Consider the following 27744-nt stretch of genomic DNA (forward strand, 5'->3'; position numbering starts at 1 on the left):
CCGCTCCCGCTGCACACCGCTGTGCCGCCATTTCCACCAACTCGCTATTCCGTAACAAAAGTTGTGTTTCATTTTCTTGCTCTTGTGAGCCGTGCTCACATCTGCGGTTTGGGGCGGAATAAAGCCCTTCTTTGACAGAAAACTTTCAAAGGACGTCTTACTAAGTGTTGGACCAGTACAGTGTACTAGCTAGACACAGCCTTCGGAGAGACACACCTGTTTGTGCTGCTCGCACCAGCGCGGAGCCGAGTTACGTTAGAGCCGTCAGAATGAAATCGGGATGAAATCACTTCTGCGATGCGGTTGTAACGCCCACGTCAAGAACTTCAGTTCTCTACGCTTTCTTCGGGAAAACCTTAAGGGAGAGTGAATACGAAACACTGCCCCGTTCCTTCCCCGAAGACAAGTTACCGCTTTGCGTCCGCTCGGCCGGGCTACAGCCACCTGCGGCGCGGCAGGACGCTGCGGGCCCAGCACAGACGGGCGGCCCAGGGGCCGAGCGGCACCCGGGCGGGGCGGCGAGGCCGCGCTGCAGGGGGGCGGCGGCCCCGCCTCAGGGGCCACGAACGAGCCGCCGGGGCCGCCGCGGGGCGCCCGCCTCAGGCGACGCCAGGCGGGCAGAGGCGCGGCCGGGCAGCCGGGCGGGACCCGCGCCGGTGATGGCCGCCGGCCGCGGCGGGACCCGCACCGGCCCGCAGCCGTGCCTCTGGGCGGGCGCGCGCTCCGCCTGGCAGCGCCGAGGTAAACACCGCGCCGACCGCCCAGCGCAACGCCCGGCTCCAGCGCCGGCGGGGCGCGGGCACAGGGCGAGCGGCCCCGGCCCGGCCCCGGCAGCGGGGCGGCCTCCCCGCCCCGGCCGCCCCGCCCGTCCCGCCGGCCGCGCTCGCTCCGGAGGGTGTCGCCCAGCGCGCGCCGGGGCGGTGCGGGACGGGGCGGCCGCGGCCCCGTCTCCGGCTCCCGCCGCCCAGAGGGAAGCGCGTCCCGCGGGTGCCGGCGTGCGCCGTCCTCCCGGGGCTCTGCCATGCTGGTGTGGCTCCGGGCTCCGAGGGGGTCAGCGCTGCCCGCCTGCCTCCGCCCGCCCGCCCGAGAATAAGCAAAGCCATGACCGCAGCGCCTCAGGGGCCAGATCTCGGGTTTTTAAACGAGGAGGAAGCCAGGGCGATCTTTCAGGTGCTGCAGAGGGACTCGGAGCTCCGGCGGGCTGAGAAGGACAGAGTCAGGTACCAGGCTTACCCTCCCGCTCTGTCGCTGCCCACGGCAGCCGCGCGGGGTAAAGGCGCGGAGCGGGGCCGCGGGGCTTGCGGCGGGGCAGCGGCGGCGCAGGGCCCCAGCCCGGTCGGCGGCGGAGCCCCCGGCTGCCGCGCCCCGCCGAGTAGAGCGGGACGAGGGGCGGCGGGCGGGCGCTCCCCCGGCGGCGAAGGGTCTGCGCCGGCAGGGAGGGCCGGGGCCGCCGCGCCGGAGGCTGCGGTCCTGCCGGGGCACGGGGAAGGGGTGCCTGCTGCGGCGGGGACGCCCATCCCGAGTCTCTGCAGCGTGGGGACGTTTGGGGAATGCGTGCCGTGACAGAGACGGCTCTGAGTGACGGCTGCGGCTCCCCGTGGTTCCTCTCCTTCCCCGAGGAGGAGGAGGCCACTTCCGTCCTTCACCGTGTCGCTGGCAGGGGGTGAAGGCTAAACACCGGTACTCGGGGAGACAACGGTGGCGGGAAGTTTTGGAGGACAAAAGTTTTTACAGGGAAACGTGGCGACTCTAGGGCTTTCGGGCAGATCCCGGAGCCGATCCTGGCAGCTTTTGGAAACGAAGCCAGGCACTCACCTGGCTGAAAGGGTGTTCGCAAGACCCTTTCAAGTGACTTAACTGAATTCACTCTGCAGTCAGGTACGCAAGTCACAACATCTTATGTGAGCCATGTGAAGAAATAGAACAGCCTCAACCTTGTTTCTAGCTTGTATCTTCCCTGTGTGCAATCATCAAAGCTATTGGTGTTGGTAGTGAAAGCAAAGGTCGAGCAATTAATAAAAAATATGCTGGAAAATAAGCCGGTTATCATTTCCTTCTCCAGATGAAACTTGAGGTACCTTGTAGGAAGTTTGCAAGTGAAAGACAGTGTCCTCTCAGATTCACAAGTGGGCACTTTTCACAAGTAATGCTTTTGTGTAAGATGTAGAAGGAATGTTAATGAGTAACATTTCTGTCAGGTGGATTTTTGTACTGCGTATTTTTTTTTTTAGTTACGTGGATTTTATGATGGGCATGGTTAAACATTATGTGTCAACATTGACTTGCATCAAAAGCTTGTCTTAGTTTTCTGCGGCATGTGAACACCAACTAAGATTGGCGATTTCTGTCTTCCATAATTTGTCATTACCTTTCTTTCTTTGATTAATTTCTGTTTCATGTGTCCCATTATGACCCACAAAAAAAAGGAGGAATATTTTGCTGGATATGGAGAAGTACATGGCTGGATAGTTGTAAGTTTAAAACTCTGGGTGAGGCTAAAGCTGGAGCAAATGCAGTGAGGCTTCCAGTGCTGTAGAGAGGCTTGTGAAGCAACAGCCTGCTCTTGAACTCAAGGCTTTCACCTGCCCCCAGATTTGCATTTGTTTCTCCGTCTCTGTACTCAGGGCTTTGTCAGTACGAAGTGGTCTTTCTTTATGCAAAAGCTGCCAAAATAAACATGGTATAAGAGGACGTTTCTGGTGATGCTTTACTGAGGTGGAGTCTACTTTAAATCTCGGTTGAAGAGGCATTCAGAATTTGAGCAGAAGATAGGTGAAGTGTTTATGATCAAGGCACCATACTGAAATCTAGGTTAAATCCTGGATCTGTCAAAGGCTTTGTACGTGTCCTTGGGCAAGTTTCTTAATCTCTCATGGGCCTAATAAAAGTACTTTCTTTCTCACTCCACTTGTCTACCTGGTCTTATTTAGGCTGTAAGCTCTTTAGGCCAGGGGACTCCCATCAGGAGCAGACGGGTTCCAGTCTGTGTGCTACTATAATCTAAGTAATACCAGTGATCACCCTGGAGGGCCAAATCCTGAAGTTCCTATATGACCACAGGGAGCTTCAGAGGCTCTAAACAAAACTGCATTTGCTCTTTTTTGCCCCATGTGCCTACTCCCTTGGCTCCATGTCATTTTTATTACTATTATTTTGATAATCAATATTGTACACATTTTTTTCAGTTCAAAAGTTTTAAACTAATGCCTGAGCACTGTGAAAGCCCAGTCCTGGGATGCTTTCAAAGTGTGATTTTGAAGATACTTGATTTATGCTGTCAGTCAAATGAGGCATATAGGAGATGCTGTGGAATGGAAGGAGCAGTTTCTGCTTCTTTGCATGAAGTCACTGAAGTGAGTTATCCCCCTAGTTGGAGCTGGGCAGGGCCAATAATAACCAGCGGGCTCACTGGTCAAGTGTTTTCAGTGACCACCTTTATTTACAATATAGCATGTCCCCATATAGACGGATCTAGACTGGATTGACAAGGCACATGAAGCATTTGCTGGCAGACCACAAGGCAGGTTCTAATGACTGTGCTGATCTTTTGTGTGCTGTTTGATGTCATACGAGCAAGCTCATAGCTGTCTGCAAATCTTTTAAAAGATCAATCAAAAACTGAAATCCATTTCCAGATACAACACTGGAATCAAAAAAAGCAGAAACAGGCTTTTCTCTTTTTACAAGCTGCATTTGTTATATAAAAAAATGTTAACACCAGTTAATTTTGAAAGACAAAATCGGAAATAAGATCAAAAGATGAATCCTGACATCCTGCATGACTTATCGTGTACAACAAATGACAGCCATGGCTCAGGGGAGTTGATTTGCACATGAACACAAATGTATTGCAGTGCAGCATAAAATACTGACCTCCTCAAATTCCTTCTCAAGTGCATTGAGCTCTCAGCTATGTAACAGTAATTGTTTACAGAATAATTTTTTTTTCTTTTCTTATTGCTTACCTATACTGGAAAATTGATAGAACCACTGGATCTCTCTTCACCCAGACAGCCCACACCTTCGTGAAATTAAACACATATTAGGGACATTCTTTGGGAAAAGGCTAGTTGCTTTATACAAACCCTCTACATCTCCCTTTCTCTTCCTCTCTGTAGCCTTTGTGTGGAGTGGGAATGTGTAACTTATGTGGTCAATTGTGCACATTTGTGTACCTGTGGGCCCCACTTTGTGCTCTCCCTCCCTGTTCCTCCTGATGTCCCAGCGCATCCTCTGGGTACCATCGGCCCCTTCTCAGCTCCCTTGGAAGGCTTCAGACCTCTAAGCCTGGCCTGGGAGACCTCTCAGTATTGCTTTTCCTTTTATGCAGAAATGAACTGTGTGACCTGTTGGACCTTTTTTTGTTCTTGCTACTGATAGGGAGCTGAGCTCCTGATGTGCCCTGGGCTGTTGGTTCCCAGGACTGCATTTTTTTGCCTGTTCTCTCCTTTCCAGTGCCCTCTCGTGGCTCCTCTCAGCAGTACCTTTGAACAGCAACAGCAAACCAGCTATACCGGACACCTCCCACGAAACAGGTTCAGAGAATCAGCAGCAGTCAGCTTTGGTATAACTCACATGACTGTTCGCTGCCACATACACTGAAAATAATTTAGAAACTTAGTAATCACGTATTTAATAATTTAAAAGAAAAAACACAAGTTCATTTTGGACTTGGGTAACACACAGCTTCAGTATTCTTTGTTGTTCATCAACTCCAGTCTCATTCATAACACCAACTTGGAGAAAACCTCATTGATCATAAGCGTTAGCAGGGGAGAAAAAATGGAATATAGGATCTGCATTTCAATATACATGCATTGTTCCGTAAGAATCACAGAATCGTAGAATGGTTTGGGTTGGAAGGGGCCTTAAAGATCACCTAGTTCCAACTGCCCAGCCATGTGCAGGGACATCTTCCACTAGACCAGGTTTCTCAAAGCCCCATCCAACCTGGCCTTGAACATTTCCAGGGATGGGGCATCCACAATTTCTCTGGGCAACCTGTTCCAGTGCCTCACCACCCTTGTAGTGAAGAATTTCTTCCTTTTATCCAGTCTAAATCTACCTTCTTTCAGTTTAAAGCCATCACCCCTTGTCCTATCACCACATGCCCTTGTAAAAAGTCTCTCTCCAGCTTTCTTATAGGCCTCCTTCAGGTACTGGAAGGCTACTATAAGATGTCCCTGGAGGCTTCTCTTCTCCAGGCTGAACAACCCCAACTCTCTCAGCCCGTCCTCATAGGAAAGGTGTTCCAGCTCTTTGATCATTTTTGTGGTCCTCCTTTGGACTCACTCCGTCACGTTTATGTCCTTTATATGTTGGGGGCCCCAGAGCTGGATGCAGTACTCCAGGTGGGGTCTCACCAGAGCGGAGGAGAGGGGCAGAATCACCTCCCTCGACCTGCTGGCCACACTGCTTTGGATGCAGCCCAGGATACGGTTGCCTCTCTGGGCAAGCGCACATTGCCAGGTCATGTGGAGCTTCTTGTCAACCAACACCACCCCCAAGTCCTTCTTGGCAGGGCTACTCTGAATCCATTCTCCACCCCGCCGTTATTTGTGCTTGGGATTGCCCCAACACATGTGCAGGACCCTGCCCTTAGCCTTGTTGAACCTCATGAGCTTCACTCAGGCCCACTTCTTGAGCTTGTCGAGGTCCCTCTGGATGGCATCCTGTCCCTCAGGCGTGTCAGCTGTACCATTCAGCTTGGTATCTTCTGCAAACTTGTTGAAGGTGCACTCAATCCCACTGTCCATGTCACCAACAAAGATGTTAAACAGTGCCCATCCCAATACTGACCCCTGCGGAACACCTCTTGTTACTGGTCTCCATTTGGACATCAAGCCATTGCCCACAGCTCTTCAAGTGGAACCATCTAGCCAATTCTTTATCCACCAAGTGGCCCATCCATCAAATCCATGTTTCTCCAATTTAGAGACAAGGATGTCATGTGAGACAGCGTCAATTGCTTTGCACAAGTCCAGGTAGATGATGTGAGCTGCTGTTCCCTTATCCACCAATGCTGTAGCCCCATCATAGAAGGCCACCAGATTTGTCAGGCACGATTTGGCCTTAGCAAAGCCATGTTGACTGTCACTAATCACCTCCATATTTTCTATGTGCCTTAGCATAGTTTCCAGGATGATCTGCTCCATGATGTTGCTGGGCAGGGGTTAGACTGACTGGCCTGTAGTTCAGGCCAATAACTGCAATGTCAAGACAGAAGTCCAACTCAAGTTACAAAATGCTATTTAAGTAAGCCTGGTTAATAAAACTGATGATTTTGCAGATGCTTGTGGAAGAAAGTTCCTTCTCCCAAATATTTCAATCACAGTAAGATGCCCAGGAGGAGATAGGGAGGAATCCAGCATGTTCAGAAGGCACTATCATGTTCAGATGGCTCCCTAACAATTCATAAGGACACAGTGAATGCTTGCTGTAGGCACAGTTATTAATACCACCCGTCAACTTTCCATACATAATGAAGTCATGACATAAAAACATTCCAGGTATTATTTGACTTCTGGTTTCAAGGCTTCAGGGTGCACCCATCTTACCTTTGCAAGCTTTGTTCTGCAGCTGCTGGGGACAGAAATTAAAAAAGAATTGACGGCTGATATTTGCATGCAGAGCCCAAGGTCCCAAAGGCTTAACAAACCTATAGGTGCTTCTCTTTTCTGTCCTTTCTCCAAGAAGCCGATGGGAGGCAAGGGAGGCTGGCTGCTTCCCGTCTCTCCGGGACAGCAGGACAGCACTTCAGAGCCTGGCAGGTAGCAGAGGGACTGGCAGTCCCTGTGGGAAGTCTCAGCAGTGATAGGGAATGAAGCTATGGGATACAGAGGTGGAGCTGCTGCCTTATATCTCCGAGGCAGCTCCTCCCTCTGCAGAATGTGGAGAGGCAGACACTGCCCAAGCAGGTGTCTTTCCGGTCAGCTTTGGGGCTGCGATGCCTCAGACTGTCTGAGCACTGGGTGCAGAGACGCACCTCCACTGCTGAAACAGCACCAGGGCCCAGAGAAGGCAGCTGAGACGAGAGGAGCCAGGAGACATGGAGCCAGCTTCTTAAAAGAGGCAGCAGGTAGGGGGCTGTGGCATGAGAACAGGTAGCTGGTACCTTTGCAGGTTGTCCAAAAAATGAACAGTTGGGAGATACAGCAGAAAAGCTACAGATAAATAGAGAATGTATTTAAAAGGGCAGACGAGCTCTGAATTCTTTCACTATTAACTTTTATTTAGGGCATTTGTCTGTTTCGTATAATGCTCCTATTATGACTACATACAACAGCCTTGTGCCATTTTAGTTTATTAATCCTTGAGAAAAAGGGGACTACTGTTATCTTCACTTTCAAACACGACACTGAATATAACAGAGAGACTGAGCCACTGAACAGAGAAATGAACCTACCTCCCTGAGTAGCAGTTTACCTGCTAGATCATGTTTCGAGGAGTAACTATGCCTGTATTGTGTAAGGATTTTTTTCTTTTTTCAGTAGAAAGAATGGAAAAAAAATATTTACCAGTTCTAGAACATATCTTAGGCATCAGCTACTGTCTATGAGCAGGAACTGAAAAAAAGAGGAAAGGGAAATGGAGCTTTTGGGAGAGAAGGGCACTCATTCCCTTTGCTTTAATTTGTTTTGCTTATTTCCAGGTTTGTTTATGCTTTTGGCTTTTTTATTTACTAGATTTTTTTCATACAGATCTATGACAATGAGAACAGATGGCAGCAAAGCAGAGGTTTGTTTTAATTTGTCTTCAAATTTAAAGATGAAAAGCAAAAAACATTAATTGGGTGGTACAGTCAGCACCACTCTGCTCCTCTCGTGGTGACCCATTAACAACATATGATTCTTGTGGGCAAGATGAATCCCCTCCTCACCTTGTTCTAGACCGTCTCTGCAACAAAATATTTGGATGTCGTTATTTGTTACAGGAACACAACTGTTCTTACTGCCTTATGGCATATCATTTACTGAGTTCATCATTTGTTGCAAGTAATTCCTTATTGTATTCTCTTGACTGGCATTTGCTGTCGCGGGTCTGGCAATAGAAGGTGGGAATAGAATGCTGCGTGGGGAATATATTTTTTCACCTTTTTCCATACACATAGCCTTGGAAGGCATTTGTTGCAGAGGCGTAGACATACTCAGCACCCTCTTAGTGCTTCAGTTATTTTGTCTTGCTTACGGTTTGAGGGGTCTGACATTGCAGCCTTTATTTTGGCTTATTCGCAGAAGTAGTCCTGTTGACCCTCTCGCAGCCTCTTGGAGACTAAGACGACACATCTTCTTGGGTGTTAGAGATCTAGATTAGAGGCTCAAGTCCTTATAATCACAAATAACTTTTAAAATCAACCCCAAAATACCCATAAGCTGCATGGGTGAGAAGAGCAGGCAGGATACCAGGACAGCACCACTTGGGTATATTGTTGTTCTGGTGGAGCTCCCTCCCTGAACAAAGCATTAATGAAGAAATTCTTTCATAAGAGATACTCCACCCGGGACGTTTCAGGGCACAAGTGCTCTATTGTGTCTTGTTTGTGGAGGAGATACTATTATTATTTACTACTGATACTGTGCCACCGGCGTATTTAGTGGTTTGTAAACACTTATGAAAACAGGTCCTTGAAGCCCTGACGCACTAATATGCTAAAGAAGTGTAAATAGAAGCAAAAATGGCAGGGAAGACTGTGATTTAAAAACCTTTTCTCGGTTTGGTAACCAATTACTGTCATAAATAATCACACTTTAGGACTCCCCTTGTTCAAGTGGGGGTACTATAACCAAAGGCAATTAGTTAAGTTCCATATCAAGCCTCTTCCTCATCACTGTTTTTTAATAATCCTATCTTGTGGTGGGGCCTGGAGTCAAGGGCTGGGGCTTCACATGAGCACGTGGTAGCAGTCAGGGGCAGGTGGGTGTAGCGTGTGCCATTTTCTACTTCGGTTTTTAGCTCTGTGCGTCTGGGCTAACTAAACTGAAGTCTGTGGCGTAACTCCAGTTTTACGTCTACAGAGCAGGGTCCGGACCGGCATTGCTGCCAGCTTGTTGGTCTTGTCTTTTCACAGTAAACTTTTTTTCAGTGTCAACAAAAGGCCAGTCCTTTCCTTCAAAGCTTTGCACTTCTTTGTGTTTGAGAGCAGGGGGGTTTCTACAGTGCGTGTGGCGGCAGAATGAGACCCAGAAGCACCTTTTGAGATGTATTATGTTTGGAAGAGCCTGTCTGGTAATGCACTGAATGTATTTCTTCATTCTTCACATTATAGGGGCCACAGAGGCTCCGCACGGGGCTGGCAGGGCAGGGCCTTGCTGCCAGGGCCTCTCCACCATCCCACCGCCCCAGTGAGACAGCTGGGGCAGCCCCAGCCCGATCACCACAGTGGCACAGCAGGGCACAGGCCAGGCCATGGGGTTGAGTTAGGGTCAGGATCAGGCCCGGTGAGGGTAACCAGGGCCTCCACAGCCCCGTGACCATGGGGCAGGACTGTGGTGATGATGCAGGGCCAAGGCCAAGCCATGAAGTCATGTCAGTGTCAGGCCTGGTGATGGTGACCGGGTTCAGCTTTGGCCCCATGATGACCGGGCAGGCCAGGGGTGGGGTGGCTGGGCTGAGGCCAGGTTGGGATGTCAGCTCCATGGGTCAAGGCCTGGATCAGTGCAGCAATGGCTGTGCACAGACACAGCTAGGACACGTCTGGGGCTGGGGGCTGTAGTTGGGGCAAGGCCCAGTGGGACAGCCTTCGTTTAAAAGCAGCTCCCAGGGGAAGGAGGGATGGCCCTTGCTGAGGCCTCTGGCTGTCTTCACGATAGCTTTCTCCAAGGCCACCAGCTCTGGTCTTTCCAAGCTGGCCCTGGGCCTGGGCAGCCAAACCCACCGGAGCAGGAAGGACACACTCAGGGCATTTTCACCCATGTCTATTCAAACACAGGCCTTGTGCCATGGTTCAAACTAATGTTTGCATTTTCAAGGAACAAAAGACTGTAAAAATTAAAATCATAATGATTATTATTGTTATTATTATCTAGCCCACTTTCTGATGTCACTAGGGCTGCCAAAAAGAAGATACTTGTTGAAACTGATGAGATTTAAGCCAAGGCTTACTGTTAAGCCCATGGGTGGACATTTTCTAAGTCCAAGCTTAATGGCAAAAGTAGGATTAACTGGGCTTTGTCCTATATGGATAAAAATTGACCAGGCTTCAAGAATAAATAGGTCAGGCACAGCAGTAAAAACTAGCAGAGCAGTACAAGCTAGTAACTACTGAGTAGACAGTCAATATGGGGAGTTATTCTGGTATAATTAATGCAGAAGAGTCCAATTTTGTTAGTTTTTCTACAGAGTTGTGACCCAGTTAAAGACTTGTGCACCTTGTAAGAAGTCTATGCACTTCCCAGGTTTGACCTTTCCAATAGTAATGTCTCTGTGTTTTCAACACCCTCTGTCTCCTCCACAATTCAAGTGCAGAAGTTAAAATAGTAATTGACATTAGTGGGAATTGGAAATGGTCATCAGGTGGAAGAAGACAGCTTCCCATATTAAGCAAGCAAAGAGTCATGGAGGTGTGTGGAAAAGAGAACTTAAATGCTGAAAACATCAGCAAAGCATGGTCACTCTCACTTTAGCTCAGCTTTCTTATATGTGACTCTTAAAGTTGTTTGTAATACCAGTGGCATGTGTGGTAGAGTCACTGGGCCTTTGGAAGGTGATGCCAGTGAAGTGTAACATACACTGCCTGTCATTGCTGTAAGGAAAGGAATGAATATACGTCTGCAGTGAGCTCCCTTGTAAGGACCCCAGAAATGTTTTCAGGTGCTGACAGCTTCTACACACTTTCTGTGGCGCAATATCTTCAAGTCCTCGCACATATTTCAGAAATATTAAATTAGTTATGCCTGGAAGTCAAAAAAGTGTTGCATGGGAACATGTCTGATTCATGTTCAGAGTGGCTGGGTGTCTCCCAGTGTGTGTACTGGCACAGCTGTGCTCTAGTGGTGCGTTCAGGTTACGTGTGTCTTGTAATGCTGTCAAAGACTGCAGCACATGCTTTCCGTGGGGAAGCCCAAGGTCTGGGAGTTTTGCTGGGTTTGGTCCCTGAGGTACCTCAGAGTCTTGGGTCCATCTAAACATGCAGCGCGTGCACCTTCTGTAGATGTTGCTCTTGGAGAGACCTGGCTAGCAGCTGAAAGCAAAGCTTGTTGGGCTGTATGTCAAGACTTAGTTGACATTCATTGGTTTGTATCAGACACTGTTTTGACAGCATTTGAAAAATGTTGCATGCGTCCATCTCCTTTTCTTCTTTAAAGTTTTTGTCAATGGTTTATGTATACTGAATTTAATAATCCTTTGCAATCTTTTTGCTCTCTGAATCTAGTTTTCAAATCAAGTGGAGTTTGGCCCAATGGAGTTTTTAGCTTTGGGTACAGAGGCACAATTTTCTCCCGTGTTTGGCTTTTCCTGTACTTGTTTTAAATTGAAAAGTGACTTGATTCCCTGGAGCTGACAGTCTGAAAAGTTTCACAACTTACAGACTTCATGTGAGAAACGCATTAAAGCACGTAGGGAAAAATTGGGAATTTTTCCTCAGGATTGTGCATCTAAATGTTCATATGAAGTATATTTCTAATCCTTCTTTGCAGCTAGATTATTATGTTAACACTGTTAAATTTAACAAGCTGTATTTAAATGCCTGCATTTTAAACTACCAGAAACTATATTCTTTTTATCAGTCTTACCTCAAAAATAAATAGGTGTATGTACTGGTACTATACTAGCTGTGACCAAACACATCAAAACCACAAAACAAAAGCTAAGAGTAAATGATGAAAAGCGCAGTCTGTTTGCACTTTATTGGATATAAATTACACAGTTTAAATTGTGGTTGGAATAATCAAGGAACTGCAATACTTCTGCGTGCTATACCTTTGGATTTCTAGATACAGGGGTCTGAGTGCAGAGAGCTGCAGTCAAGCAAAGCTGCAGCAGTGTGGCTGGGGGGCTCTGCAGTCTGCTTCTTCCTGCATTATAGACTTGCATGTATTTAAATATATATTTATATGTTTATAAGTGTATATAGAAATGTCTGTAGATATAAATATTATATTTAAATGTATTATTATACTAATTTCCACTTCCAGTTGTGATAAATTATGAGATTCTAAACTGCTATAACAGAGGATATGTGTAAGTATATATTACGCACATGTATAGAAGCTTTATATTTCCAGACGAAAAACATACACTGTGTCAGCTTTTAGAACTTACATACATTTTTATGACTGGTTTCCTTAATTTGAAGCAATTAAGTAAGCGAGGCTTTTGTAGTGTTATAGTAACACATAAACTGTGTGCAGGTACACTCTGACCTTCTGTCTGTCTTATGTTGACCAGTATCTCGCTTCAGCTCTGTGTGAGACTCTGGACAATTATCTGGGATTGCAAAGGTGTATTTTGAGAGCCCTAGGCTTCCAGCTTATCTCTGTGCAAACAAATGTCTAACCCTGTCTGGAGCCTCTCAATTTTAGAGCTCTCTCCAGACCCATGGGCTATCATATACAAGCCTGCTTGTGGAGATGGGACCTTGGTCTTCATGTGAAACCAATTCCCCTCATCCAGAATTCTCACCTGACCTGTGTCTGTTTTGTTGTTTTTCCCCTTATATTGGTACCTAGGAAAGGTTTTGCATAAAGGAAGTCATGCAATAACATGAGGAATAGCATCCGCAGTGTATGTCTTTGTAAGGCAGTTCAATTTATAATACATGGCTGCGCAGTAAATTACTTGCATAGATGGCTGTCTCTTTGCATGCTGTCAATATTTATAAAAAGTCTCACAATCAACTAGCAGCTCTACCCTGGAAAAGTAAATATGTCTGCTGTTAATCATTAGCTTCAGATATACTGGGAGACCTAAGACCTGATCCCCAGCCTTCCAACCCATCATGTGGCACACGCGCTATACATTTGTATTTCCATGTAAGATTTCCAGGACAGAAATTCAGGAGCCCAAAACTTATTCTTGCCATGCAATGGTTTTGGATTGAGACTACATTTATCCCTGCAAGCAAATCAGAATCTTTGCATGGAGAATTACATCCATTGCACCTATTAGCATGTATTAATGCTAATGCAAATTCCTATTAATGAAGTCATCTCATTAGAGATATTAATTAGTACCATTCAGAAGCTATGTGACACACTTCAAAAATGATAGGTAGCCTTCCTTTCCATTGCATCATGGATCTGTTTTGTTACTACCATCTAATATAGGTAGGTAGCTTGTAAGTATCGACAACATAATAAAGTAACACCTTTTATTTTTGACCTGTCATTCGCAGCCTGTACAGAGAGATTGTAAATCACCTGTAAAACATTCTCAGAGTGGAGCTTTCCCCTGTTTTGCACCTACTGTAGAGGAAATGGCAGAAAGTCAGCCCGAGCTGGAGAGTCACCGACAGCTGTGACATTACTAGCGGTATTTCACCTCATTCACTCTTGTTGACCAGCTGCCCAAGGGCCTAAAAGCTTTCATATTCGAAGTATGTATAAACTCAATTAAAAGATACATACTTAGAGACTTTTCTATTTCTTCCAGCAGGGCTGAAATAATGTTTTCACTGTAAACCGAGGGTAGCTGCTAAAGAAGTAGTTTCATGTTAAAAGTAATGTTTTGAGGCATTGTTACAGCTTGAGCTGGGTGATAATGCCACTCAGCTCCCGTGATCGCAGTTTTCAATGCTCTGCTTTAAAAACTTAACTCTATGAAGACAGTCATTGAGCTCCTGATTTCTGAGCTTTAACTAAGAACTTCTGATTCCTGAGCTGCCAGAGCAGAGAGGAATTATGTGATCAGCATGAGAATGAACCTCGTCCTTGCCCTTACTTTTCCTAGTTTTCTGTTTCAAAGGAAAGTGTCAGTCTGTGCTCTTGCCCAGGGGAACAGACAAAAGCTTCAAGAGGCAATGGAGTGTTGGACTCGGTGAAGGAAAACAGCAGCTAGATCAAGTCATCTGCAGTATATTAATTTCATATGGTTTAATATGAGAAGTTAATGCTTTGGGAAAAACCAGAGGTAACTTTTAGGCCCACAGAGGGTACTTAAGTTAAAAAATTTGTAGACACAAAAGACATTGTGGGTTATAGAGTAGAAAGAAGTATTCAATGCTGTCCTGTTTCAGCTGGGGTAAAGTTAATTTTCTTCCTTGTAAATGGTGAACTGCTAGTTTTGGATTTGGGATGAGGATAATATTGATAACACAATGATACTTTAGTTGTTGCTGAATGGTGCTTACCCTAAGTAAAGGACTTTCCAGCTTCTCATACTGCCCTGCCAGTGAGGCCGCTGAGGGGGCACAAAAGCTGGGAGGGGACACAGCCAGGACAGCTGACCCAAACTGGCCAAAGGGATATTCCATACCATATGGCGTCATACTGAACATATAAACTGAAGGGAGTTGGCTGGGTGGTGTCAGCCACTGCTTGGGGACAGGCTAGGCATCAGTCAGTGGGTAGTGAGCAATTGCATTGTGCATCACTTGTTTTGTATATTCTATGATTTTATTCATTCATTTATTTATTTATTTTCCCCTTCCTTTTCTGTCCTATTAAACTGTCTTCATCTCAACCCATGAGTTTAACCTTTTTTTGATTCTCTTCCCCATCCCACTGTGGGGGGACTGAGGAAATGGCTGTGTGGTGCTTAGTCACCTGCCAGGTTAAACCACAACGGTCCTTTTTGGTACCCAACATGGGGTTCAAAGGGTTGAGATAAGGACAGATGTGACCAGAGTTTGTTAAAACAGATCTGTTATAAACATTCATTATATTAGTTTAATAGTCACAGGTCGCAGTGTTGATTTATTTGCTCTCAGAGTTGTTGTGCTTGTTCTCAGAGTTGTGTTATATAACACTTTACTTGCTGAACACGCTCCCTGTTGTGCTGTTCATCACTTCTGGGGGCTGGGTTAAGGTTATCATTTTGCTGTACTGTGCAACACTGGCTTAGGATACGATAAAATCACTGGTCATGTGACTAATCTGGTATTTGTACTCAGAATTGCAGTACTTCAGGAACCATCTCTCAGAAACTATTAATAATTACACTCTTTGCCCTTTCTCCTCAGAGAGCCAATTTATGGGGGAGACAAGGGGAGATACTTTCCCTGCTCCTTCACCTTCCTCTTCTCCTCCACGCTAGTTACAATAGCTCTTGAGAGTTTTGAACATCCTGGGGATGTTCAGACCAGCATGTTCCTATTGCTATGTCTTCTGAATGTGTTTCAGGTCTTGTTTTATGTTGAACAACTATTTAAGAATACCACCCAGAGATCTGCCCTGAGGCTGGATAGTTAGGAGTGGCAGGGTATGTGGGATAGTATGGGCAAATACCTAAGACAGTGGGCACCTCCAGTGTTTTGGAACTTCACCCCTGAACAAGTGCAGAACCCTGAAAAATTAGTAAAATATTTGGGAAAAGTATGCTGTCACTCTGGCAATTCCAGGGAGACGCAAATCATTGCAATGTGCTGGGGCCTGGCCCATGCCTACCGAGCCCTGTTCAGCGCTATTCAGTACCCTCAAGCGGAATAGAAGGTCTCTGGATCTGACGACAAAATAACAGGCACTGCAGCCGCTCCCATCCCGGCAACAGGCACTATGGCTACTCCAACTGCCGTGATGGGCACCGCAGCTGAACCAGAGAACCAGCCCATGCTGGTATCAATCACCCTTGTACGCAAGAAGAAATATTGGATGTGAAAGTCAGCTCGTTTAGTAAGGGAAGACTGAAGCAGGGCCATAATGAGAACAGGAGGAGGAAGAGGCAGAGCTCATAAACGAGGCGGTAACCACCCAATCCCTATCTCTAAGTGAGCTGCAAGATACGCGAAAAGATTTCAGCCATCGTCCAGGTGAGCACATTGTCACCTGGCTGCTCTGATGCTGGGATAATGGGGCCAGTAGCCTGGAATTACAGGATAGGGAAGCCAAGCAGCTGGGATCCCTTTCTAGGGAAGAGGTCATTAACAAAGCGATTGGAAAAGGGGAACAAGTCCTCAGCCTCTGGAGGCGACTTCTGTCAGGTGTGAAGGGAAGGTGTCCCTTTAAAGGTGATATTATATGTCACCCAGGCAAATGGACCACCATGGAGAGAGGTATCCAGTACCTGAGGGAATTAGCCATTCTGGAGGTGATTTATGGTTACCTGGACAACGAGCAGTTATCCAAAGATGTATATGAAGTCAAGTGTGTGCAACCCATGTGGCAGAAGTTTGTATGGAGCGCGCCACCCATATGCCAACTCATTGGCAGTAATGTCCTGGAGATGCACAGGAACAAACATTGGATTAATTGTCTGGCCAAGTCCAGCAATATGAAGAAAGTCTTTCTTCCTTCCTATGGGCCTGCATCTTGGTTGTGGAAAAACTGTCCCAGGAGTTCCAGCAATTCAAAGAGGATATGTCCTACTTGCCACCTGTATGGACGAGTATCTCAGCTATTAGGAGTAAATGTTCCCCAGGAGAGAGGATACAGGGGGTGCACAGGCCACCCTGTGGTTTTAACTGCATGACCACAGAGAGGGCATGAGGAAGTGGGATGCAAAATCCACCTCAACCCTAGAGGCACAAGTAGAATGATAGAATAGTTTGGGTTGGAAGGGACCTTTAAAGGCCATCTGGTCCAACCCCCCCTGCAATGAACAGGAACATCTTCAAGTAGAGCAGGTTGCTCAGAGCCCCGGCCAACCTGACTTTGAAAGTTTTCAGGGATGGGGCATCTAGCACCTCTCTGGGCAACCTGTGCCAGGGTTTTACCACTCTCATTGTCAAAAATTCCTTCCTTATGTCTAGTCTAAATCTGCCCTCTTTTAGTTTAACACCATTACCCCTTGTCCTATCACAACAGGCCTTGCTAAAAAGTCTGTCCCCATCTTTCTGATAAACTCCTTTTAAGTGCTGGAAGACTGCAATAAGGTCTCCCAGGAGCCTTCTCTTCTCCAGACTGAACAACCCCAACTTTCTCAACCTGTCCTGATAGGAGAGGTGTTCCATCCCTTTGAGCATCTTCGTGGCCCTCCTCTGGACCTGCTCCAGCAGATCCATGTCTTTCCTGTGCTGAGAGCTCCACAGCTGGATGCAATACTGCAGGTGGGGTCTCATCAGAGTGGAGTAGAGAGGCAGAATCACCTCCCTCAACCTGCTGGACATTTTTTGATGCAGCCTAGGATACCGCTGGCCTTCTGGGCTGTGCGCGCACATTGCTGGCTCATGTCCAGCTTTTCATCCATCAGTACCCCCAAGTCCTTCTTGGCAGGGTTGCTTGCTTTCCCTTCATCCCCAGCCTCTATTGATACTGGGGATTGCCCTGACCCAAGTGCAGGACTCTGCCCTTGATGTTGTTGAACCTCATGAGGTTCACACAGGACCATTCCTTGAGCTTGTCCAGGTCCCTCTGGATGGCATCTCATCCCTCAGGTGTGTCAACCGCACCACTAAGCTTGGTATCATCTGCAAACTTGCTGAGGGTGCCCTTGATCCCACTGTCTATGTCATTGATGAAGATATTAAAAAGTACTAGTCCCAATATGGACCTGTGAGGGACACCACTCATTATCGATCTCCATCTGGACACTGAGCTGATGACCACAGTTACGTGAGTTGCAAGGAGAAATAATCACAAACGGGGATTCCTCCAAGAAAATTGCTGCTCCAGTTTGCGGTGGGCAGTTCCCCAGACAGAGTAGAAGGGCTGATCTTACTTCCAATCTTGATAAATGGACTTCTGATTTGTATTTTCAAGAAGTGAATTACAAATACTATGACTGGGACTAGAGGGGCCCTGCCTCCAGCCAGGTGGAGGAGGGGGGCAACTGGGTGTACTGGATGTTCCGTGCATCCTGGGCATAGACTACCTCAGGAGAGGGTATTTCAAGGACCCAAAAGGGTACCGGTGGGCTTTTGGTATAGCTGCCTTGGAGACAGAGGAAATTAAACAGCTACCTTGCGCAGTCTTAGAGGACCCTTGGGTTGTGGGACTGCTGAGGGTCGAAGAACAGGTGCCAGTCACTACCACATAACATAACATTCCCATCCATAAGCTGATTCATCACCTGGAGACCCAAGGAGCGATCACCAAGACTTGCTCTCCCTTTAACAGTCCCATATGCAAAAGCCTAATGGAGAGTGGAGATTGACAGTAGAGTATCATGGCGTAAATGAAGTCACACCACTACTAAGTGCTGCTGTGCTGAACACACTAGAACCAACTGGAGTCAAAGGCAGCCAAGTGGTACGCCACCACTGATATTGCTAACGCATTTTTCTCAATCCCTTTGGTGGCAGAGTGCAGGCCACAGTTTGCTTTCACTTGGAGGGGCGTCCAATACACCTGGAATCGACTGCCCCAGGGGTGGAAACACAGCCCTACCATTTCCCATTAATTAATCCAGGCTGCACTGGAACAGGGTGAAGCTCCAGAACACCTGCACTACATTGATGATGTCAATGGCATCATATGGGGCAAAACAGAAGAAAAGGTTTTTGAGAAAGGGAAGAAAATAATCCAGATCTTTCTGAAAGCCGGTTTTGCCATAAAACAAAGTAAGGTCAAAGGACCTGCACAGGAGATCCAGTTTTTAGGAATAAAATGGCAAGATGGATGTCATCAGATCCCAATGGATGTGATCAACAAAATAATAGCTATGTCTCCACCAACTAGCAAAAAGGAAACATAAGCTTTTTCGGGCATTGTGGGGTTTTTGGAGAATGCGTATTCCAAATTACAGTCTGATTGTAAGCCCTGTCTATAAAGTGACCCAGAAGAAGAATGATTTCAAATGGGGCCCTGAGCAACAACAAGCCTTTGAACATATTAAACAGGAAATAATTCAATGCAGTAGCCCTTGGGCCAGTCCGGGCAGGACAAGATGTTAAAAACGTGCTCTACACTGCAGCCAGGGAGAATAGCCCTACCTGGAGCCTGTGGCAGAAAGCACCAGGGGAGACTTGAAGTTGACCCCTAGGTTTTTGGAGTCTGGGATACAGAGGATCCAAGGCCCATTATCTTCCCAACTGAAAAGGAGATATTGGCATCATATGAAGGGGTTCAAGCTGCTTCAGAAGTGGTGGGTGCTGAAGCACAGCTCCTCCTAGCACCCCGACTGCCAACGCTGGGCTGGATGTTCAAAGGGAGGGTCCCCTCTACACATCACGCGACTGATGCTACGTGGAGTAAGTAGGTCACACTGATCACACAGTAGGCTCAAATAGGAAACCTTAATCGCCCAGGAATCTTGGAAGTGATGATGGACTGTCCAGAAAGCAAAGATTTCAGAATATCGCCAGAGGAGGAGGTGACGCATGCTGAAGAGGCTCCACCATATAATAAACTACCAGAAAACGAAAAGCAGTATGCCCTGTTCACTGATGGGCCCTTTCATATTGTGGGAGAACATCGGAGGTGGAAGGCTGCACAGTGGGAGTCTTAGGAGAACGTTTCCTGTATGCTGATAGTCTCGCTGTCTTTGTGGATTGTGTGTAATGAATGTACACGTTGCCACCGTATTAGGCTATCTCAAAGCAGATGATCAGCTTTATTTTAAAAGAATAAGTAGAGGTATATATCTGAATAGAGGTAAGGTAATAATGTCAGATTTTGTGATTTTCTACTTTTTAATTAAAAGAAGAGAGGTGGAAATGGAAGGATTTTCCCCATGAGCAGACAAGGTGGAACTTCAGTAAGGGCAGAAAAATTCTTCTGCCTTTAGCTCACATATTCCCTGCTTGTATCCCTGATATACACAACAGGACTTAATGCATGAATCTGATGTCTATTCTCAGAAAAGTGTTCTGGGGACAAAATGCCATTTACTGTTTGCAGCTATCTGCTTAAGTAGTCCTGCTTGCTGCTTGAAAGAGTACTACGGGGTGGGTATCAAAATCATATGCAGAAGTGGTATCTTTGTGTTTAAAGTACTTTTTCCTATTTAAAGTCTGGGAGGAAAAACTAGAGAAGATTAATTCCCTTTTCACTTTCTCCTTGTTTCCGTCTGGTTTTACACATTTCTGGAGTCTAAATATTTAGGGATAACTCTGAGCTGGCAACTTGATGCACCCATCAAAGTGGGATTGAAAACATACCCCATACAGTTCAGCACTGGGCTGTGAAGTGTTTCCCCTGTCCTTCAGGTGAACCTTTCTTGGCACTTCCAGTTACTTCCTTTCCATCCAGAGGTGTCACCATTAGGTGACTCTCCAGCAGCCTGACCTGATGCCTGTTCAGGACAGTGAAAGTCCTTCCATTACATTTATTGGTATTTGGGTCATGGTCAGAAACACTCAAGCAACACACTGTTTGGTCTTCCTTGTTGTGGCATGTCTTCTTTGCCCATACACATATTTAGTTTTATTGGTCACATACGCAGACAAATACGTCTTCTGAAGGCGACTTAGTGGGTTAATGCACATTATAAAATCAATACCTAATTACAAAACTGACAGCAGCAGTAGTAACAATGAAAAGGATGAAGACTTAGATAGAAAACTAGTATTTTGGGGGAAGAGAAAATTAAATCTGAGTGGTTGATTAGCAACGACTTAGCAAGTTAGATTCATGCATTATTGCCAACACATTTTGTTCATCAAAATAGAGGCAGCCTTGTTTGTTCAGAGAACTACTGCAGAAATGCTTAATTTTACAAATACAAAAGCCAAAGAAAAAATAGGAGCGTTTTCAGTTAGATCTTTTTACATCATCTTGTAGTCTGTGCAATCAAAACATGGGAGTCGGTTTTCCACTCTGATTCACCTACTTCTGCATAATATTTTACATGTAATAATGAAGCTGACTTGGTTTATTCACATTAGCCAAACAAAAAACTGTAAGAAAGAATAATAAACAAAAGATTGCTTTAATGTGAGTGAAAATATACCAGCTACTAGGAATAAAGACTGCCTTAGAAAATAGATCTATTGTGTGTCTGACAAGCTAGGAACGAATATCTTGGCTCTGTGTATCATTATTTTTCTTCCTGGTAAGCTTAACCTGCCACAGGAGCTTCTCTAGCACCTTGGAAACCAGAATGTTGTTGTTATTGCTATATATGTTTATATGAAATGGTGGGTAATAATTTTTTCAAATTACTTCAGCTGTGGTAGTCTTTGCCATTGTCAGTAATGCTTCTTTTCCCCTTGTTGTTTTAATAAGATGGCAACTTGAAAGTATGTTTTTAAATTACTTTTATAAAATTAAAAGGAACTATAAGTAAGAAAATATTCTTGCATATGCATTTTAGAACTACCTGTGGCTGTGATAACAGTCAGAGTTTTCTAGAAAATTAACTGGCCATAGAAATTATAGAGGTGCACAGTTCACCAGTGTGGCATAATATATGAAGGTGGTAAGTTGAAGAAAAAAAATTAGGAAAGAACTGATTCGTCAGGCACTATTTTTTTAACATCTCTAGCCTTTTCTCACTGACAAAGTAAGGAATATAAACAGAGTAAAGACATAAGCTTGTTTTAGGTAACTGTTTTTGCAAATTATCTGCCCTGCTGTAGTTTTTATCTAATGCTTTCAGCACTGTTTTTATCTGCAGTCCTTTCAGCCTTGTCTTCTCAGACACTGAGAGCTTTGATCCCATGAGCAAATACTGGTCTGCTTGTCTTTCACCTGGTGCGATTCCTCGTGCTCGGTGGTTGCTGTGTTTCTGTTCTCTCCTGAGGTGTGTGGTAAGAGACCTTTAGGGCCAAGTCCTGCTTCTGCTGAAATCAAGAGGAATCATAATTTCTGCTTTAGCAAAAGTGGGATTGAGCCCTCTGTCCCCTGCTGACAGCGGAGATGTCCCCAGATGTCCTATTTGGCAACCCAGTTTCTACTGCCTTACACATCTGTCTTCTGCTTTGTATTCAGGATGAAGATGGTAGAGAAAATACCTTTCCTCTTACAGTAGCAATTAAAGCTCCTTATTATCCTAGCAGGAAGTGGCAGGGGGAGGCTACAGGTCTTTTCACAATATTTATGATAACCCACATGAAAGTCTAGTATGTACAAACATTTAGGTTAACTTTTTCCTGGAGATGTCTGTATAAGAAATAGTGGGACATCCTTGTGCCAATAAGGAAGAGATGTTTTTAAAAACAGTCCAGAGGGATTGCTTCCGAGTGATTCATTAGTTTAGATGCTGTGCAGGGTAGTAGGTGGGAAAAGGGAACTAGGGTAGCCTGTGAGGTCATTTAGGATCGCTGCCTGCTCCGGTTTGTGGAGCAGTCTCCTGTAGGTTATCCTGGGAACAGAGTTGCCTTTAATCCTGCAAGAGCTTACAGGTGCTTTTCCCAGTCACAATGATGTTGTTTCCTCTCAAAAGGAAATGGCTGCAAATGTCCAAAGCAGCTGCAGAGAAATGAGGAGGAAGGACAGATGGAGCACACGGGGAAGCAGGATTAGTACATTTGGTTTAGAGGGCATGAGGTGTTTTGACACTCCTACGGAGCGGTGTCTCAATATATAATTTGCAATCAAAGTCACAATAGCACTGCCTCAGAGGCAAGTTCATTGCAATACTGACTGCAGATACCATCTTCGGCTGTAATTGTTTCTTGAGACGGGCTTTCCTTCTAGTTCACAACTGTCGCTCATTAGTATCATGAGGGGGCATGTAGACTAGATGGAGCAAGTATGTATGTAAGGAAATGATGTGGTTTGGCTGGGAGTCATCACAAGTGAGAAATACGTAATAGTCATGCGATATTGCAATTACATATTATGTATCATATTAATATTATTCGGTACTCGCATAACTATATATATAGGGCTCAATATATGGGCCTGCATGTGTGTGTAAATATAAATACACACAAGCAAATTAAAGGGTTTATTTCCTGAGTCGGGGATGACAGCACAGTTCAAAAATGGCACATTCACAGGTAATTACTACAGATAATGCCAAGCATGTACCAGTAAAGACTTTACAGCATTTCAGTATTAATGTCAGTGTTGTGCAAGGTTTTTAATACATTTGTCGGTGAAAGGCTCGTTCATGCCATGCCTGATAGAGTCGATGTTAGAGTAAGGGCCGGTTTTTGTATTTTTTCTTCTCTCCGGAATGCTTAAATGTAAAGCAAATAGATATCTATACATGAATAAAGCCAGCTTCCCCACAGTGGGTGAGTGGGTGGAAGGCCCCCCCCGTGGGACGAGCCCAGGGGCGGCTGCTGCTTGGCGAGCGCGCGGGTGTGGTGTTGGCTGCCGCCGCTAGGCGGCGCCTGGGCCACGCCGACGCCTCTCTCTGGGGCCGGGCGGCCGAGCCAGCCGGCGGGCCGCGGGCGCGGCACCCCCGCGGGGAGAGCCCAGCGCGCGCGGTCGGGGTCAGCCCAGCGCGCGCGGTCGGGGTCGGAGAGGCCTCGCGTGGGTTAGAAGAGACGGTCCCCGCTGTCGGGACTTCCTCGAAACTGCTGCGGGCCTGTTGGCCGGGCATTCGCTGTGACTGCAGCCACTCCCAAAACGCCTCATGCCTGGCGCTGTGTGCTTTTGCTCCTCCTGGTAGCTTGGATCCCCTTCGCCTAGGCCACAGGAGTGAGGTCATGAAGTTGGCGCTTGAGAGCACTTCGTTCATCGCCTCCTCCTGTTTCACATTACTGCTAGGCTGTTTTCCATGCTGCAGATGGCGTTTACGGTGTTTAGTCACTCCCATGGTGCGGTAATATCTGTGATGATTAATATTTTTGCCTTTGTAATAAGTTTATTTCAAATGGCTAGTGCTTGTGCGTGTGTCTGTGTAATCTTCTTCACTCATTTACCAAAAATGTCTCTTTCCTGCTCGCCTGTTCTTCACATGCCGCCAGATGAACTGTAGGTGCTGGTATGGACGACATACCCTATATCAATTCCAGATGGAAATACATCCATTTCCAGACTAGATATTTAATTTTAAGTTTGTTTCATTAAGTAATATTTTCTCAGAGAATATGAGTTTTTATTGAAAACTCAAATTATTATGAAATAATTTATGTTCTCTGAGAGCATCTGTATTCCCAGACCTAGGTTTTAGCACTGATTAAGGTGGAGGATTTACATGAAAGCCTTGCTAAAACATTGGGATTACATCTCCAGGCTGTGCACGAAGTCTTGTTCTGTTGCCATCAGAATTAGTTGGGGCGTGGATTTGCTGTGTTTGCATCTGCACTTCAGGCACTTGTGTAATGTTATTTGAAAACAAGTAACTTTGCATGTCCGTTGCACTATTCCGACTCCTTTGCAACTGTACCTTGTTCTTTTATGTCCAGATAAACAATTAATTCCTGTGACCTTTTAGTCTAAAACGTGAACTTGCTTCTAAATAGCTTCTTCAGCTGCAGCCACATGTGTGTAGCTTGTTTAGGCTTCGCCTGTGTGTGACAGAACATTCATATTCATTATTAGCTGTTTCCATACATATTAAACACAGGCAGAATCACTATGCAGCAAGGAAAGAGGAAAATCTGATAAACTCGTTGAACATGTTGCATGAATACCTATTAGCTGAATTCTCAATTTATTATTCTCCTTTACACAGAAAATGTGTGGTGGGCACCTCACTGTCAGGGCCTTAGTGAGCTTCCTCTTGAAAGTCAGAATAATGTTCTTGTTGCTTCTGCTTAAATGAGTGAATAAACATTTCAAGAATTGCTTTGTTAGAGTATTATTTATTCTAATTCAATTATTGGCTGAATTTAATCTTACTTTCAATTAGTTTTATAATGGTTGTGAATTATTACCTCATTTTTGCAAGGGAGAAGGATGCACTTCTTTGAGGCAGAGAATAATGCAAGCATGTGAGTCGTCCACTTAACTTGGTCACATAAATCTCATTGTTAAGCTGGAGAATTCTGCTGTCACTAAAACTTTTATCTGAATGTGTCATGTCCCACTGTACCTTTCAAAAAGTCATTATATGTAGAAATATTGTAAATACTTCAATGAACAACAGGGAGAGTTCCTAATGATGTGCCTGTAATATCTAAAATGGCTTAAAAATAAATTAGTTTGTATTTTTTTCCTTTCTAGCAAACTTCTGAAGAGAAAGAAGTCTGAAACAGGGCTGCAGGGAGTGACTGGAGAATGGTTTGAAGAAATACAAAGAAAAAGATTTCAGAATTACATTGACGTCAATAGAATGCTAAAACCACCATTAGAGCATCAGCTAAGGAAGAGCAAAAGCACAAGTGAGTTGCATTTTTCCATTTCCTTATGTAAATGATAATGGTCACCAAACCAATGTCTTGTCTTGGAGCATTTCAGGGTGTAAATAGCTAAGGAGTTTCTGAAGTAGCATTGAGTTTCTTGTCATGTCAAAGTTTTACCAAAGATATCTATTCAAAATTACTATATTTCTTTAAGTAGATTCTGTTAAAAGCACAGCTGGGAGTCATAACAGAAAATCCCTGATATTCTTATCCTATAGTTAGAATCATAGAATAGCCCAGGTTGGAAGGACCTCGGAAGATCGTCTGGTCCAACCTTTCATGGGAAAGGGAGGCTGGATGAGATTATCTAGCACCCTGTCCAGCCACATCTTGTAAACCTCCAGTGATGGGGACTCCAGCATGTCCCTGGGGCGGTTGTTCCAGTGATTGATTGTCCTCACTGTAAAAAATTTCTTTCTGAATCAAGATGAAGTTGCTGTAATTATAGTAAATGTAGTGGTGGTTTCCCAATTAAAGCAGTAATGTTTACTTTGTACAAAAACTGTTTCAGTTTTACCTAGTTTTCTTAAAGAAACTAGAAGCACCTAAATGACATTTGGAATTAGTAGGTAGCCTGTGTTTGGATGAGAGAGGTTTGACTGTACCAGTGGAAAACTTTTCCTGGTAACACTGGTCTAAAGGCATGCCAGTGCTCATTATCAGGGTGGATGACAAAGCCTGGAAAGTTGGGCTGACCAAGAAGCAACTTCTGGAGATCTCATTTCACAGGATTTGTTGCCCATCCAAAATGAACATGCACAAGAAACATGGTGTCTCTATACCAAGCATGGCATTCTGTACTGTCTTTTTCATCTTCCATCCAGAAAGTTTTCATGGTTCACATTTTTGCATGTTTTTCATTGTGCTCTTCCTATTTGTGCTTCCTAGCAACAGGAAGCAGAGTCACGTATTTCAAAAGTGAAACCGTAAAAATTTTTCTGAAACCGCAGACCTACACAGAACAGATCTCTGTCTTTCCTGACCGTTTTTCCCTAACATCCCCTCTAGTCCACATCTAGCAACTCTTTTTCAGAGATGGTTTAATTGATGTGTTAGCTAACTAAACTCTGTGTAATTGTTCACTGGTATTTAACTTTGAAAGCTGCTGTTTCTATTTCAGATCTGAAGAAGGGGGGGTGTGCCTCAGAGGCTTGTCTGATATTTCCGACTGTATAAGTTGGTTTCATAAAAGGTACTACTTCTACCCACAAGCCTTGCTCTGTCTACATCCCTAGACCATCCTGGCTCTGGCAGAGTGCTGTTAGGACTCCCCTGATGTCACCTTCATTGTCAAGTCAAACAATGCCACCAAGAGCTTAGGCTCTGAAAGGGGTAAAGGATGCAGCATTTTGTAATACACTGATTGTCACTGAAGTGAAAGCCATGTATTACACACAGAATTTAAATACCATGAATTATTCACTTAATTTTGGACTAGGTCCAAAATGCTGCCCCTTGCTGTTGTTATCAGTGTTATTTGCTTTCTCCTACAGTCATTGGATAAGAAATTTCCAGGCTGTTGTATTGTTCCAGGCATGTGATGTTTTAAATGAGAAAAAAAAAAGCAGTGCCTTATTCCTGAGTGAAGTTTTGTTTCTTATGTCCTCCAGTTTCCTGTGGCATGTTTTAATAGCAGACCCTGCAGTTTCTTTCCCTCATCTGTGAGCAATAGTCATCCTCTCCTTCACACCGACTGCCAGCTGCTTTTACAGGCAGACTGGGTTTATGTTCCATTGAAGAAATCAAATCATAACCTTCCCAAAGAAGTCATTCATGATATCTTGCATTTAAAATACAGTTCTGATAAGCAGTTTGTAGCAGAAACAATGTACTCCAGTGGCCATGGGAATCTCATCATAAAGAATTATATGACACAGAAGACACCTTAGTCTGAATTACTGTTATGTAGCTACATGACAGTGTATTAAACCATTGTATATTCAGGGTTGTCATATTTATATTTCTTAGAAAGGCGAAAAGAAAGTGACTAATGATTGTAGGTGCCTCAATTTTCAAATGTCTAATTTGTCTATATTTTAAAATGGTTCTGGTTTTCAAATGGTTGAGTGCTGATTGCTTTCTGAAAATCAGCTTCATTTATCTCATGTGCATCACCCAAAACCAATAATACTTTTTGAAACTTTAGACCTGTTTATCTTTCTCTTAGTCTTCTAGTTAGTCATTATAAACCAGCATGTCACATAGTCTCTCCAAAAATGTCAACAAAACTGGATTTTCCTGGCATAAAAGGTAAGCAAAAGAAGATTGTTTATGAAGATGTAACTTTTAATGTATTTTTAATACTATATTTAGTAAGAATTGAAATAAATCAAATTTCTATAATATTTTTAGATCATAAAGAATTAAAAATGTCATCTCGCACAAATCCTCAAGCACAAAAGAACGCTTCATCTTCCTTTCTGGGCTTCAGATCACCTTTTGCTTGGCTTTTCTCCTTTAGAAAATCAAGAAAAAACCAGACTCAGAAGCAACCACGGTGAGCTATAATCAGAACATACATTATATCCAGC

General features: G+C 44.9%; 1 protein-coding gene across 1 annotated transcript in view; it reads left to right on the top strand.

The window, feature by feature from the left end:
* Positions 1–957: 957 nt before the first annotated feature.
* EXPH5 (exophilin 5) overlaps positions 958–27744 on the top strand; it is a gene marked incomplete at its 3' end in the record, with an annotated part of 40190 nt that continues 13403 nt past the window's right edge. Inside the window, exons 1-4 of the mRNA XM_082014220.1 lie at positions 958–1220; positions 25035–25192; positions 27389–27463; positions 27566–27710. Of these exons, the coding sequence (XP_081870346.1) occupies positions 1102–1220; positions 25035–25192; positions 27389–27463; positions 27566–27710 (497 nt within the window). The 5' untranslated portion in view covers positions 958–1101. The remainder of the gene's footprint in view (positions 1221–25034; positions 25193–27388; positions 27464–27565; positions 27711–27744) is intronic.

Source organism: Phaethon aethereus, assembly GCF_964289735.1.
Source record: "Phaethon aethereus genome assembly, chromosome: 1".
Classification (NCBI taxonomy): domain Eukaryota; kingdom Metazoa; phylum Chordata; class Aves; order Phaethontiformes; family Phaethontidae; genus Phaethon; species Phaethon aethereus.